General features: G+C 36.0%; 1 protein-coding gene across 4 annotated transcripts in view; it reads right to left on the bottom strand.

Annotated features, from left to right (window-relative positions):
• Nucleotides 1-16,116, bottom strand: part of SSBP2 (single stranded DNA binding protein 2) — a 296,005-nt gene that overhangs the window by 201,899 nt on the left and 77,990 nt on the right. For all 4 annotated transcript variants that reach the window (XM_004420399.3, XM_087430094.1, XM_004420402.3 and 1 more), the window contains 2 exons: nt 14,234-14,306; nt 3,132-3,193 (listed from right to left, as the gene is read on the bottom strand). In XM_004420399.3, coding sequence (XP_004420456.1) covers nt 3,132-3,193; nt 14,234-14,306 — 135 coding nt within the window. Of the gene's footprint in view, nt 1-3,131; nt 3,194-14,233; nt 14,307-16,116 lie in introns of those variants that run through there.

Raw genomic sequence — 16,116 nt, 5'->3', positions numbered from 1 at the left:
AAGACACATCTGATAAAGGACTGTTATCCAGACTATACAAAGAACTCTTAGATCTCAACAATAAAGAAAATGAACAACCCAATTAAAAAGTGGGCAAAAGACCATAACAGAATCTCACCAAAAAAAGACATACATATGACAAATAACCATATGAAAAGATGCTCCAAATCATATAACACCAGGGAAATGCAAATTAAAACACAAGATACTGCTACACACCTATTAGAATGGCCAAAATCTGGAACACTGATAACATCAAATGCTGGTGAGGATGTGGAGCAACAGAAACTCTCATTCATTGCTAGTAGGAATGCAAAATGGTACAGCCACTTTGGAATACAGTTTGGCAGTTTCTTACATACTCATACTGAACATACTCTTACCATATGATCCAGCAATTGTACTCCTTGACATTTACCCAAAGAAACTAAAAGTTTCTGACCACATAAAAACCTACACTTGGATATTTATAACAGCTTTATTCATAATTGCCAAAACTTGTAGGTAACCAAGATGTCCTTCAGCAGGTGAATGGATAAATAAATCATGTTACATCCAGACAACAGAATATTATTCAGTACTAAAAGAAATGAGCTATCAAGACATGAAAAGGCACAGAGGAACTTTAAATGCATATAACTAAGTAAAAAAAGCCAATTTGAAAAGGCTACATACTGTATGATTCCAACTAAATGACATTCTGGAAAAGGCAAAACTATGGAGACAATAAAAGGATCAGTGGTTGCCAAGGGTGGGGGCTATGTGAGAAGAGAGGAAGAGGCAAAGCACAGAAGATTTTTAGGGCAGTGAAAATACACTGCATAATACTATAACAATGGATACATGTCATTATACATTTGTCCAAACCCATAGAATGTACAACACCAAGAGTGAGCAGTAATGTAAATTATGGACTTTGGATGATTATGATATGTCAATGTAGGTTCATCAATTATAACAAATGTACCACTCTGGTGGGGGATGTTGATAATAGAGGAGGATATGTATACATGGGGCAGGAGGTATTTGGGAAATCTCTACCTTCACCTCAATTTTGTTGTGAACCTACTAAAAACTGCTCTAAAAAATATAAAGTCTTAATTTTAAAAAAAAATCAGAGAGACTTAAAAGGACTTCCGAAATGGTATAAAAAAAAAGTTGGGCTTCTGCTGGATTTAAGGCCACTGTAATGGCTAGCTACACACAATGATCAGGGAAGATTGGGGATCTGAGCAGTTTTCTGGAAAAAGGGATCCACAGCTTTTCATCAGTTCTCACAGGACCCCATGACCTCAAAATCATTAAGAATCACTGATTTATATAGATGAAGTAGGCACCTTAAAGGTTATCTCGGTAGTTTTAGGGGAGAAAATTAAAAATACTGTAGCTTTTGCATGTGCTAGATTTAAGTTGAATAAATATAGTCTAAAAATATTTGTGTGCCCATTATCCATAATTTCTTTGCTATCTCCAACTAAGTACACATTAAATTACTTAAAATACCAAAACCACAGAGGAAGAGCTCCCCTGAATCTCAGGGCCATAGAAAAGGAAGAGCATCGGCAGATTTAAGAGCTGTACCCTCTGACAGCTAAGACCAAAAAGCTAAAGTTCCATAGAAGCAAAAAGCCAAAGCATTCAGTGAGTTATTATCAACCATCTCCACAGGAGAACAGGTTAAATTCATGAGGAAGGGAGTAAAAATGGGAAATAAGTACAAGAAATAGAATTAATTCTATAATGAAAAACTCTTAAAAGCCTCACTTTGTCAGCCCACTAATGCAATAGGGACAGACTTCTAAAATGCTTTCTTATGCCACTTTGTAGACATAATTGGAAACATACAAAATATAATGGTGTCAACAGGTAAGGAGACTCAATTACATTCAGCAAACAGTTAAGTATTTACAGTTTAGATCTAGATATCATAAATACATACTACGTAAAAAGAAAAATTGACTCTTATAATATTATACATTACAAGAGATCAGTATTAAACCCCAGGAAAACAGCACAACGATAGTGCTTAACTGCAACGAGCCGTTGTTCCAAATACAGGAACAGCTCTGAACCAAAGGGCCACACCTGTTCCCGCCACACGTATGCGAGACAAACAAGGGAAACCCACAACCACAACTGACCAAGTGCGGTTCCAGTCACCACGGATCTTCCAGGAAGGCATGTTTCCAGGAGAGAGATTAAAAAGATGATGGCATTAAATAACGTACCAAGGAAACCACGTGCATGGCACTAGAAGAGAGCTTCTCTTTTTTCTTTTAAAAAAGAAGCTGAGAGAGGAGTGTACAAAGCACTGAACAAGAAATGCTTCTAATTGAAGAAATACCAAAAAAAAAAAAAGGGGGGGGGCCCAGCTTGTCCATGCAAATACCTGGACAATCAACTGCTGCTGCAGAAAGGCTTATAAGTTCTCGTATCAGCTGGGCCGTCAATACTGCCTGGCAATCTTTTTGTGTGTTTCTAGTCAGTTTTATCTCTGAGTCTATACAGAATTATTTCAAACTTCTTTTGGACTATTCTTCACTCTCCTAAATATTTACCACCACCACCACCTTCAGTATCCTCAGGTTTAGATGAGGTCATCAGGGTGGGGCCCTCATGATGGAGTTAGTGCCCTTATAAAAAAAAGACACCAGAGAGCTCAACAGCTTGCTCATGTGCTCTCTCTCTCTCTCTCTGCCATGTGAGGACATAGTAAGAAGGCAGCCATCTACAAGCCAGGAACAGAGTTCTCACCAGAATCAGACCATGCTGGCAGCTTAATCTTGGACTCCTAGCCTCCAGAACTGTGAGAAAATAAATTTCTGTTGCTTAAGCATCCAGTCTATGGTATTATATCCTGGCAGCTCAAGCTGACTGATACAGAATCATACTTACAGTTGGAGATTCCACATACTGTTCCCAATTCTAGCTTGATTCAATAGCAGTAACTTTAAGTTAAATAACACTAATGCTGGTTTTAAGGTTGGTTTTTTTTGTAAGGGCTATCTTTCAGCAAATAATGGTAGAAAATGAGAAAGAATAAAAGAGAAGCAAGAAATCATAGACAGGTATAGTGCAGGCCTACTGAAATGCATCATCCATCTAGTAAAAATGGAATAAAAGATACTTACCACCACCAAGAATGTAAGAATCCTGGTGGTTCCCCCAGTGTGATGTTTTTTTCCCATCTTATCTAAAATGAATAAAAGAGATATTAAATACTTTCCTAATAGTATGTTTTCCCACACATGTTACAAATCAATATTTTCCCACTTAAAATATTAAGGTAGTATACAAGATTTTAATCATTTTCATATTATCCTTTACTCAAGTTTTACAAGTACTCATTTTACATAGTTGACTGGATAGTCTATGAGAGAAGATGCCACCATTATTCTCCTGAATTTGCTTCCCACTGTGCCAGAATTTCAGAGGAGTTCAGGATCTTAAGGTATTTCAGGATCCTACAGCACATCAAAACCATCTTTATTAACATGAATATGAAAATTGGTTATCATCACTACCCCAAAAATTTGCAAGAGATTGGGTTTAATATGCACAGACACTAAATTACACCTTAAGTAATTTTTTAATAAGTTCCTGATTTGAGGAGGTGGAAGTAAAAAGGCATACGTCTTCCATAAAATAACAGCTTAAAAAAAGATGGCGATATTAATTTTCCAATTGTTTATATTTCAGTTGAGTTGGAGTTCACTATAATAAAAATTTATGACAAGGTCAATATCTCTCAAAAATGAAAAGTTCTGACTAAATACTCTTTACAAATTAAATTTAGAAATTGGAAAGCAGCATGGGTATTTGTACAGTGCCTTTATAAAGTACAGTAAACACAAAAGAGAAAAATCTTTGCATTCAGGGAGATTACACTTTGGTAGGGAAGACAGATCATAAACAAACCAAAAAAAAAAAAACAAAACCGTATTTATATTAGAAGTAGCAAGAAGTGAGTTATAATTTTAACTAAGGTCATCCAGCCTTAGTTAAACAAAACGAACAATCTTCACGTATAAGTACATGCCTTAGTTTCTTAGCTTAAATAATTAAAAATTATTTAAGAATACCCAATCAACAAAATACACCCATAGGCCCTTAACACGACTAGGAAGTAAACAAATATAACTACTGATTTCAAAAAAATTCAAGGAATCCTTTCTATTATCTATTATGGAAGAAGTTAGGAATTCTTATCCCAAAAGCATTAAAAAAAAAAAAGTTTTAAAAATTGGAACTCAGAAAGTGGGCCTAAATGGAAAAAAAAAAATCTGTAAGAAAGAGAAGAAAAAACTTAAGTGCAATTAAAATCACTGAAATTGACTGCATTTGTTTAGAGTTCTTAAGTACACAAAATGGAAACCTTAAAGTAGAAAAGTACTTTTCTCTCCAAAAACAAAAAGAAATTTTCTAAAGATTAGAAAATTATATGTGACAGCCATTTTTAAAAAGAGCTAAAAGAAGAAATTCTAGGAATTAATGAACTTGAATTTATAAAGACTAAATATGAACAATGAACCAGAATATATTATATAAATGTAAGCCAGATCCTAACTTGCATCCTCCTAAATAGTACCACATGTAATTTTTTTATCCATTCTTTGTTTTATCTGATAATTTCAGTTGATCAATATTATACCTTCTTGGTTTATAAAAAATAAGGAATAGTACTTGAGTCTTATGATAAATAAAACTCTAATGTCTTGCTGAAGTTATAATTTAGTCAAAAACTTGTATCTTATCTTTCTCTCAATCTTTCACCCTTTTTTCACTAGTTGATGTCTTCTTGAAAGAGCACAATAATGGACCTCACAGATGTGCCCCCCACACACTAATATTCCTAATCACTGGAATCATCCTAATCATATGAACAGCAAGTTTTTCAAACTAGCATCCTTACATTTCATCTCAGTTCTTCCTGACTTTACATATATGACTGTGAAATAAGGCAGATAGCACTCTCCTCAATTAAAAGGAGAATGTGAGATGACTACGGAAGAGTTAAAGTGGCACGAGTGGTCTCCACACCAGACTGTGCTGGAGATAGGATCAGACTCACAGTCTAACAGGAGTCCCACAGGAGTCCCCTAGACCCCATCAGTTAGCAAGCAGTCTCTCTCCTGCTCGTCCACAACCTCCACAATCAACCATCAGCCATTTGAGGAGAAAAGTACTCTGGGAAAATAATAAATGGTTTATATTTGATACGGTCTTCTTTGAGAGAAGGTCTAAAGGTAATGCATTTGTATTTTAAACAGTATTACATCTTATTATTCCTCAGAGAAACTCAAAATGCTTCACACACGTCATCTTTTTCATCCTCATAATATTTTTTACTATATAGCCAGTAAAGTTCATCTTCCTCACTTTAAACAGCAAATCTGTGGCAGAAACAGCTAAAACTTTGGACCATCATATTGAAGTTAACGCAAAAGCCATCCTTTTATACTTATTGAATGAACAACAATTAATGTTTGGTATATCCAAAGAAGAGATGGTTCTACACAGGAATATGTTTCTACAGTGAATGGTATTTTTTGCCACCAAACTAATTACTACCCTATATGTTACTTGTTTATAGAAAGTATGAGAAGATACTCAGGAAAACAGAACCCTGACCTATAGAAAACTAAGGCACACTCATTGAGCATTGTTAGAAACAATGAAAATTAGAAACATCCTGAAAAACATTCACCAGTAGTGAATGTGAAATGAATCTTGATACATATTACAGAACAGTGTGCAATCACTAAAAAGAATAAGATATATCTACATGGAAAAAGGCCATGCTATATTAGTTTTTCAAATTGGAGATTTGGAAGGTTGGAGAACAATATGTATAGTATAAAATCTTTTCTGTTTAAAAAAAATGTGTGCACACGTATGTGTGCATTTGGGTGCATGCATATTAAAGAAATCACACCAAATTTACAACTATCATCTCTGGAAAAGGGTAAAGGAGGACTTTCATTTTAAAATCATATTCATCTATGTAGTTTACTTTTTTTAACATACATTAATGATGTATTAACATGGGGTTGAAGAATAGCCAGAAAATATCTCTAAAGGTCAACAATCATTTTAGAAACAATTCTGCTATTTATGAAGAGGCATTTTCTGTTGTACTGAGTCTCATGGACTTCAGGCTTCTTTGGGTGTTTGAGTGACAAGTATGCAAACAATCTCTCTCTCTCTCTTTATTCTACTTTTCCTTCTTCCACTATCCCAGCCCCAATGTGTATTTCCTGGTCCTACAGCTTTTTGCTGCTTAATCATCCACCTCCCTTCCTTCTACCACTTGCCCAGTTAAAAGCTGTATTCTCCCGTAACTTTCATGTAAATCTCGAGGCCCATTCCCACTGCCATGTTCTGCATTTGAGGGCCTTATCTGTGATTATGCTGTGTCTATATCATATGATCTAGCATTATCAGCCTTTCTATTTAAATGTAGAACCAAACACTGAACCATGAACAAAAGGCATATTGGCAGGGGTAAGACACGCCATATGCTTATAAATGATAATTATAAATTACAAATGCACATACTATCAGATATAGCAATTCTTCTTCTAGGAATTTATCCCATAAATATGGTCACATGTGCAAAATTACATACATATATATATATATATATATATATAAATTTCCATTGAAGCATTGTTTGTAATTACAAAAGACTAGAAATAACCTAAATGTCCATCTGTCCATCAGTTGGGGGCTGGTGAAATATATCATGACAGATTTCATAGAATGGTATACCCCATAACCATAAAAAGAGAATTATGAAGTTTCGTGAACCAGTATAAAATGAAATCAAACAAGTGAAACAAATCAAAGCACAGAACAGTATGTATAATAAACTAACATTTATGTAAACAAAGAAAAAATGATACACATACACACACACCAGGGACATATACAGGTATACACACATACATTTGCTTAACTTTTCATCATCATTTGTTTCTGGCAAGGTATACTGGTCATTTACTATTATCTCTCAGCCCCACACCCACCCTTCTGTACTCCATTCCACACTTGGTGCTGGGATTCTGAAAATTACATTTCCTAGGCTCCTTGCCAGCTGGTTTCCTGTTAAGTTCTGCCGTCAGGAGACACTAGCAGGAGATCAAAAGGCGGGAGGAAGAAGAGAAGCTTCGTGCCCCTGGCTCCAAAAGTGAAGTAGTTGCTGGTTGCAGCAGCAGCAGCAACAACAGCAGAGGTGGGACAATTCTGGATGCCAGCAGCACCTTTCTGGAGGTTCCAGCCTTGTCAACATAGGACCTCTTTGGATGTTCCAGACCCACTTCGACAGCATCTCCAACAGCACAGCAGCAGGTTGGAAGCTGATGGGCTCCAAACTTTTCAGAGTATTCCTAAATCCTCTCATACTTCTTGAGAACCAATATTCAAAAAAAAATTTTAATACCATAAAAGGATAAAGTTAGTTCTTGTGTTAAGAACATGTATACCTATATATATATATGTTTATTCCTAGGCAAAATTCCTGAGACTTCTAATTTAGATATAACTTATTGCTCCCATTAATTTTCTAAAATCTTCCAATTATAGAAGTATGGGTGCATCTATACACTAAACTAAATGTAAAAAACATAAACACTGTTACATTTTAATTCAAATAATTAAAGCACATAGATGTATAACAAGAGGAAATATCTGACTGCACTTTGAAGCACATAATCTAAAACAGTGTTGTTCAACATGGTACCCACTAGCCACATGTGGCTCTTCAAATTTAAAATTAAGTGAATGTTCTTCAATTGCACTAGCCACTTTTTAAGTGTGCAATAGTCACATGCGACTAGTGAAGACCTTACTAGACAGCACAGATTAGAGACCATTTCCATAACCATAGAAAGTTTTATTGAATAGTGCTGCCCGTTTTAGAAGGAAGGTGGAAGTCCTCTTAAAGAGGAATAACTTTTATTAGGAAAACTCCTCGATGAATCGTTTCTATTTTTGTTTTTATTTTTTGGCCCAGAAAGGCAGAGGCCCCCTAGGAATGGTTTGAAAGTAGAGAACAAATACTTAATATTCTATGTAATAAAATAACAAGAACTTAGGACGCTGCTGATAGTCTCTTGGGAAGAAGTTTGTGTGTGTGTGTGTGTGTGTGTGTGTGTGTGAGTTAAGGGGGGTTCTGGGAGGATTCAGAAGAGGAGAAAACAGGAGAGGTTGTGAGGAGTCAACAAGATGAAAGGCAAACAGAGGCCTCAGGCAAACAGCTAAAGAGAAATTCCCTGTGGCAAGGAGACCAAAGAACTTAAGGAGAGCTGTGTTTAATCTTCGGGTTAATACTGTTACCTGCACTGTACAATGCTTAATATTCTCTAGTTTTCGCCCAACCTTCAGTAAGAATCTTTTATATACAAGAGAATGAGTTAGTGGAGCTTTGAGGCTAAGAGGAAAATGGGAAACTTCAGGCAAAGAAAAGTATCAGCCCTAAGAAGGAGAGGCAGTGGCGCTATAACACTTCACAGGAGCAAGAACTTAGAGCAGGAAAGCCCTAGGTACCCCTCCCCGCAGTGAGGCCCAGAGCCCTCAGAGAGGACTCGAGACTACCCACGACATGAGGGATTAGAGCTGGAGCCATTCTGAGAGAAAAGGTAACCCCAGGAGGCAGGTGGAGTGTGGGTCAGCCAAGTGACAGACACTCGGAGCACACATGCACATAGGATATATATTTATACCTGTACTGTAAGGAAAGAAACTACACAAGATAGAAAAGAATTGGTCAAGAATTTTAAAAATAACACTTTTGAATACTTACTACATGCCAGGCCCTTCTAAGCACTTTATATGTACTATCTCATTTAAATTTTTATTTATTTATTTTTTTCCCCCAAAGCCCCAGTAGATAGTTGTATGTCATAGTTGCACAGCCTTCTAGTTGCTGTATGTGGGACGCGGCCTCAGCATGGCCGGAGAAGCAGTGCGTCGGTGCCCGCCCGGGGAACCAAACCCGGGCCGCCAGCAGCGGAGCATGCGCACTTAACCACTAAGCCATGGGGCCAGCCCCAGTACTATCTCATTTAAACCTCAGCACAACTTCAAAGTATTATCACGATTATCTTTTTTTCATAATTAAGAAAACTGAGTAAGTAAATACATAGAACATAATTCAAACCCAGCAGTCTGGCTCCAAAGCATATGCTCTTTACCTACTACACTACATTGCCTCCAAATTAAAGTTCCTAACCTAGAAATGGGTTAGGAAATTATTATTATTATTATTTTCTCTCTTCATATAGGTGAAAGATAAACAGATAAAACAGAATTTTGGAGGCTATGGTGTTCAAGAATTTGTATTCCTAATAAAATGTGAAAAAGCAATCTGTTAGATGTTTTTAAGCTTCTATTTCTGGCTACGTTATTGGTTAATTTATGGCAAATAAGGGCTAGTAATATAGTATAAACAATGTAAAATTTTTAAGAGCAAAAAAAAAAAAAAAACCTAGATCTCTGCAACACTCTAATGCTTAATTTTATTTAAGGACACCAAGCCTCACTCTGAGGCATGAATACTATCCAAAATTTCTGGAATGAGCAGGAATTATCTTTGCATAATGAAACAATACAACCAGGAAAAGGATAGCTTCTCATGAATCCAAAGTAACAAAAATTGATATAGAATTATAAAGAAGATTCCTTAGCATTCTGTTTGTAATTATTGAATATTGAAAGATAACAAAAGATAAAGCAGAGAAAGGGCTCTCTATTGAGAATATTTCTAAAGAATATTCAATTTTGTCCCCTTGGGGGTAAAAAAATGAAAAGTCATACAAACTATATTTAGGATTCAGATAGTAGTTTAGAATCTATCATGAAACAGAGATCACAATAATCTAGTTATCACAACCTGGCTAGAGAAATGTTTTGATTTCTACTGTTAGTACAATAGCTGCACTAATAGTGCCCCAGTCTTCTGACTGATAACCAGAGCTATCAAGAGCAGTCCAATTTCCAATGGCCCAGGCCAAGGGCACTATTAGAAAGGCTAAGCTCAAAGGAGAGGCTGGGCTGCTGAGATACACATCTTACTTGTTCAGATAGTGCCTGAGTGCCAATTTGACCTTCTCACAACTTCGCCCATAAGAACAAACCCATACAAATGAAAGAGGTGGCCCAGCACAGTAAATCCTGGTTCCAAAGGGCTCATTAGCATCGTAGTCATCCATATCCTCATTCATCCTGAGGGTACATGCCAAAATTGGAAGAAGTAGTCTACTTCGCCTTGAACCAGGGTGAGAACATTGAATTTCTGAGTAATTGGTGCCACTTCAACCATTTCCTTTTTATCACAATATCCAGCCCAAATAAATAGGTCTCCCTATTTTTTTAAGTTCCTTGTGTAAAAATTCTGAATTAGGTAAAAATCTGGGGATAGAATAAAAAGAATGTAGATAACACGGTCCTTTACCACTCAAACTACTTAAGAAGTCATTCTACAACAAGCAGCCTTAAATCTTCCAGATGATCCAAGTGAAAGTAAGAGAGAAAGCAATGCTAAATAGGGTACGAAGCTCTAAAAGACTGCATTCTCCTTTCTTTGCTGTCCATAGCTAGAGAGGAGTGGTGCCATTCACATAGACACCACAGTACCAACCTAACAATGTTATTCTTTTACTTAAAAATCATCAAAAGCTTCCTTTTGCCACGAAGATAAAGTCCAAGCTTCCTAGTGTAGTTTGCAAAGGTCTTCACGTAAGAATGCACTATCGGAACAGAGGTGGAGCCCCGAGAAAGCCTTGCTAGAAAAAGCTACGTCCAAGCTAGTCTGGTAGAGAAGGGGAGATTTTAGGCAGAGTGAATACCACTGAGTAAAACCTATGTGTAGGCAAACACAAGCAGCTGGGTATTGCGGAAACATAAAGTGTGAGGGAGGAAACAGTAAGCTATTAACATTTAACCAACTGAAATTATCTAGAACTCTACGGTGTACTCAGCAATGGTCTACTATGAATCCACCTCTACACTTCCATTTTAAAATTGAGATAATTTTGTATTTTCTCTTCTATTAAGTAACTGTACATATACATATTTCTTGTTTAAAAAAATCCTACAAGTAACAATAAAATTCCCTTTGATTCTTTCACAGCCCCACTCCTAGAAACAATTAAGTCTGGGATGTATATTCTTTCAGACCTTTTACTATACTTTATATTTATAAATATGTACCCACAAAAATATACAGTATTGCTTCATGTTCAAGGGTTTCCACATAAACGGCATACTTCAGCTTGCTTCTTTCACTAGAAAATGTTTTGGAAGTTTATTCAAATAGCTCTAACTTATTCTTTTACATTATGGTAAGCTTTCACTTAGGTTACTTTAGCCATTCTCTATATTTAGCCAACCCCATATTGGTTATTTAGGTATTGAGAATGTTTTTTCACAGTGTCACTCAGAGTTTTGCAAGTTGGGAAGTGAAGAATAGTTCTGGGAATAATATACACTCATCTCCAAAGTCCAGAAATACTGGTGACAATAGTTGGTTTTTAGCTTAACTGATTCTGATTCCTCTTGTGAAATTAAACCAGACTAATAATTCAGAGAAATCCTCAGTTTTGTACTCCAAATGCAGACGGAGAAAATAAAATCATGGTAAATACTTGTCAAAAATGTGTGACTCTCTTCTGAAATCAATTTCATTTCTACCAAATAGCCCTAGAAATTTTGCATATCCATTTTCCATTGAGCTCAGGGCATACTGGTACAGTATCTGGTTATCTGCTAAATCCCCATAACCCATTTGAGTCCAAATATCTGAACTTCCTTAAATAAGTTAGCAACATTTTTCTTTTTTGATGAAGTTTAATAATCACTGTATCTGATATAATGTTGGTAAGAAGATATAGTCTTGGGAACCCCTGATGATTAAGCAAGTTGAGCCAATTCAAAATGGTCCCTGATCTATGGAAAGAGTTAAGTAAATCCTTTCATTGTTTCATTGTTTTCAACTGCATTAAAATAAAATTTTAAAATCTCCATAGCCAGCTTCTTTTAAATATACTATAAGTGGGCAGTGATTACAAAACAAATATTAAGAGCATCCTTTTTGCAATTTGAATTACTTCTGTAGTATCGAACAGTGAATGTGACTTAGAAAGGTCATAGACCAAAGTCTTCTACTTAACCACTTAACAAGATACACTCAACTTCTGTTTTGATTTGAATTAACTTTGAAATCAAATTTTTATTACATTGAATATATTCCTTCTATGGTAAGACAATCGACTTCTTACGTGTTGTGAGCAAACCTTTCAAATTCTTTAACTGCAAATAGGCCCTAATAGTTCACATATACAGTCATCCCTTGGTATCTACTTGCCAGGAATTGGTTCCTGGACCCCCGTGGATACCAAAATCCTCGGATGCTCAAGTTCCTTATATAAAATGGCATATAACCTACACACATCCTCCTGTAAACTTTAAATATCTCTAGATTACTTATAATACCTAATACAATGGAAATGCAATGTAAATAATTGTTGTACTGTATTGTTCGGGCAATAACCACAAGAAAAAAAGGTCTGTAGATGTTTAGTACAGATGCAACCACCATAGGCCTTTTGATACTCGGATGTGGAACCCGCAGATGTGGCAATTCGCAGGTAGGGTAGGCTGATTGCACTAATTAACTAGATAAAAGATCGGGGCGGGGGGGGGGGGGAGCGGCTATGTGTGTTTACTGTCAGTTTGTTTGGGGAGTAAGTGAATCTCAACAAGGCTGTACTTCAGACAGGGCATTTTGGTCAAGGGGCTGCCTGTCACGCCCTGATCTGGTGGGGGCCAGACTAGTGAGATCACTAGAGATAACATGATTTTGAGCATCACTGTCCATAGAAATATAAACATGGGCACAAATGAGAGCTGCATATGTAGTTTTAAACTTTTAATCACGTTAAAAAAAAGGGTAAATTTAATTTTAGTAATACATTTATTTTACCCAATATATCCAACATATTACCATTTTAATATGTGGTCAAAAATTTTAAATTATTGATATTTTATATTCTTTTGTTCACACTAAATCTTCAAAAATCCAGTGTTTACTTCACACTTATAGTACTTCTCAATTGGATTAGTCATATTTCAAGTGCTCAAAAAGCCATATACGGCTAGTGGTTACCATACTGGACAGCAGAGATATACAGGGAAAACCAGGGGCTTTGAAATTAACATAGACCTAGGTTTGGATTCTAGTTCCATAACTTACCAAGCTGTGTGACAACGAGAGTTAAACAAACTCTCTGAGCCCTGTTGCTCTCATCAGTAAAACAGGAATAATACCATCCACCTTGCAAATTTCTTATAAGAATTAGAGATGATATATGTAAAGCACTTTGGCACGTTATGTGCCTGGCATATAATAGAACTCAATAAAATCCTCTTCATCCTCATCATTATATAAATTGAAGAAGAAAAACTACTATTGTAAAGAAGCTCAAATTCAAAGTTTAAAAATATGTGAAGGAGAAAAATAGAAAGAGAAACAAGGAGTTGAAATAAGATTATCAAAATGTTTTCTAACTGAAATTTAGTCATCAACCCACAATTATCCATACAAAATAAAAACAAACAAAAAACATATTTTCCAAAATTGTGAATAATGCCAAAATAAGACATTGCTAGAACTAGAGATATGGCAGTGTGTCTTTTTTTTTTTTTTTTTTGTGAGGAAGATCAGCCCTGAGCTAACATCCAATGCTAATCCTCCTCCTTTTTGCTGAGGAAGATTGGCCTGGGCTAACATCTGTACCCGTCTTCCTCCACTTTATATGGGATGCTGCCACAGCATGGCTTGACAAGCAGTGCATCGGTGGGCGGCCAGGATCCGAACCTGCGAACCCCAAGCCACCGCAGCGGAGCACGCTCACCTAACCGCTCTGCCACTGGGCGAGCCCCTGTCTTTTTTTTTTTTTTTTAAATTTGCTTTCTTGATTATTGTTGCCAAGGCTAATATTAGTTTCCATTTCTAAGGGGGGAAAATGGCTAGAAAGTTGAATAGGAGGTTATTGGCACAGAAATGGCATTTTGCGATACTAAAAATGCTTACAAATAATCTACAAAGACTATATTACGCATATAGATAACTGAGCATTCACTATATAATGATGAACTTTTCCAAATAATTGTTACATTTTCATTTGCTTATATAATGTATCAAAATACAACGCAGAATACATGTAAAACATACCTCTGATAAAAATGTTTGGGCCGATTTCTGAGCTCCTACATGGAGCAGATATTCATATACGTAGAGTGCTAACCTGGAAAATGAAGAAAATATTTATTGAGAAGAGGAAAATTTAAAATTCATTCTTTCAGTAATGCACACACCTTTTCATTACAAAAATATTTTACAGACTAACAGTGAGAGAAAATCAACTCTTCTCAAAACCTTTCAGTGGGAGTTTACATATGTATGTTCTGAAAGAACTTAAACTAAAACAGCACACAAAGAAAAAGACAAATATATCTTTTCTTGGCAAGAAACATCTAAAATATAGATTTTGTCTTGGATCATCTCACTTATCATAATCTCATCCCTCATGTTATACCTAATGTAATTAATAAATTATAAACAAACATTAATAATCCCCATAACCTGTTTTAAGGTATAATTACTATCCTTCATTAGTAAAATAAATGAAGTTATTGGACCTTTCCAACAACTTTATGTCCTTCAATCTATTTGGTGAATGTTAACATAAACTCTAGCTGTTTACACATCCACATTTCACAACAGGTGTTGAATGTCGATTTTAATATTTGCTCAGCAACTTCTCCTTATTATTTAGATTTGATTGTTAAACCAATAATATTTTACCTTATAAAGCATTCAAATTAACAGCAAATCACAGCATTAAGTAAAGATATCTGATCACACTAAGCATTTGGGTGTTTACAGTTTAAAGCATATAAATTCCAATTCCTGTATCCCAAAATTACATGTAAATTTATTACTCAAATATATTAAGCATATAGTATACACTTATACTACTCTCATTATCTCGTGGATTCAACATTTTTAAGCTACACCATGTGGCTCAATTTCAGTTGAGCTGTTAACAAAATATTATTCATAAACCCAAATTAGTCTGAGGCAGTATTTTTAATGATATCTTGGACCAATGCCCAGATAGCTCACAACAGTTCAGTTTCTGCTACACTATATTTACCAATATTGAGCCAGGTTTACAGCAAACAAAACAATGTAACAATAACCACAATTCTGTATAGCTACACTACTTCTCTTGCCAAGTGAATTTTTGATTATTAAAGATTGATGGCATTTGCAAAAATGAATATTTTCTTCATTTTCATGCATTTGTCATGAAAAGAAAGCCTGTACAATTCTATTTGCTCTGTCCATTTAATTCTTTCCCAATTCCAAAATTGCCAACCACTTAAAATGAGAATTATTCTGTAGTTATTAAGCACCATAAGAGAGCAGACATCTGTTGAAGTTACTCATAGATGAAAAGCATGTTACTGACAGTGAGTGTATGTATGTAACTTAGAAATATCTCCTAACCTCAAGTTGAACGACACTTCCTAGATCTGTGCTTCTCAACTCTTTTCTTACCCTCCCACATGTGAGGGATATGACATGCTCCTTTTGGTAGCAGTATCTACCTATGGAAGTGTGGCTCATCCCCAAAGTACATCATACGGAATACAGGGAATTGGAATATTCCTGTAGTTTCAAACAAACAAACAAACCCTACTGGCGATTCTTATCACACATTCTTCAAACACACATACCCCACACACCCTATGGCTCCACTAACCACTCCCAATCCTATCATGATTCACTGACCATGATGGCAAATTTCATCTTGACAAAGCAGAATATTTGTGATGTTTTCCTGGAGAGAGTGTGAAGCCTCAAAATTGCCTGCCAGTGGCAGTGTCACCCTGCTGCCCGAGAAGAAACATAGCCGCAGGTAATTCCTCATGGCTTATAAAACCTTGGGCATAGAGTCAAACCAGTAGTGCAGGCCAGACAAGAACTCCAGGCCTAACGCAAAGGCTGAACAATCAGTGTGTTCCATCAAGCTTGGGGAAGCTGGAAGC

The sequence above is a fragment of the Ceratotherium simum genome, chromosome 4 (genome assembly GCF_057802395.1).
Source record: "Ceratotherium simum simum isolate JZ-2026a chromosome 4, ASM5780239v1, whole genome shotgun sequence".
Classification (NCBI taxonomy): Eukaryota; Metazoa; Chordata; class Mammalia; order Perissodactyla; family Rhinocerotidae; genus Ceratotherium; species Ceratotherium simum.
The sequence above is the reverse complement of the archived record's forward strand: the minus strand, read 5'-3'. Positions and strand labels throughout refer to the sequence as shown.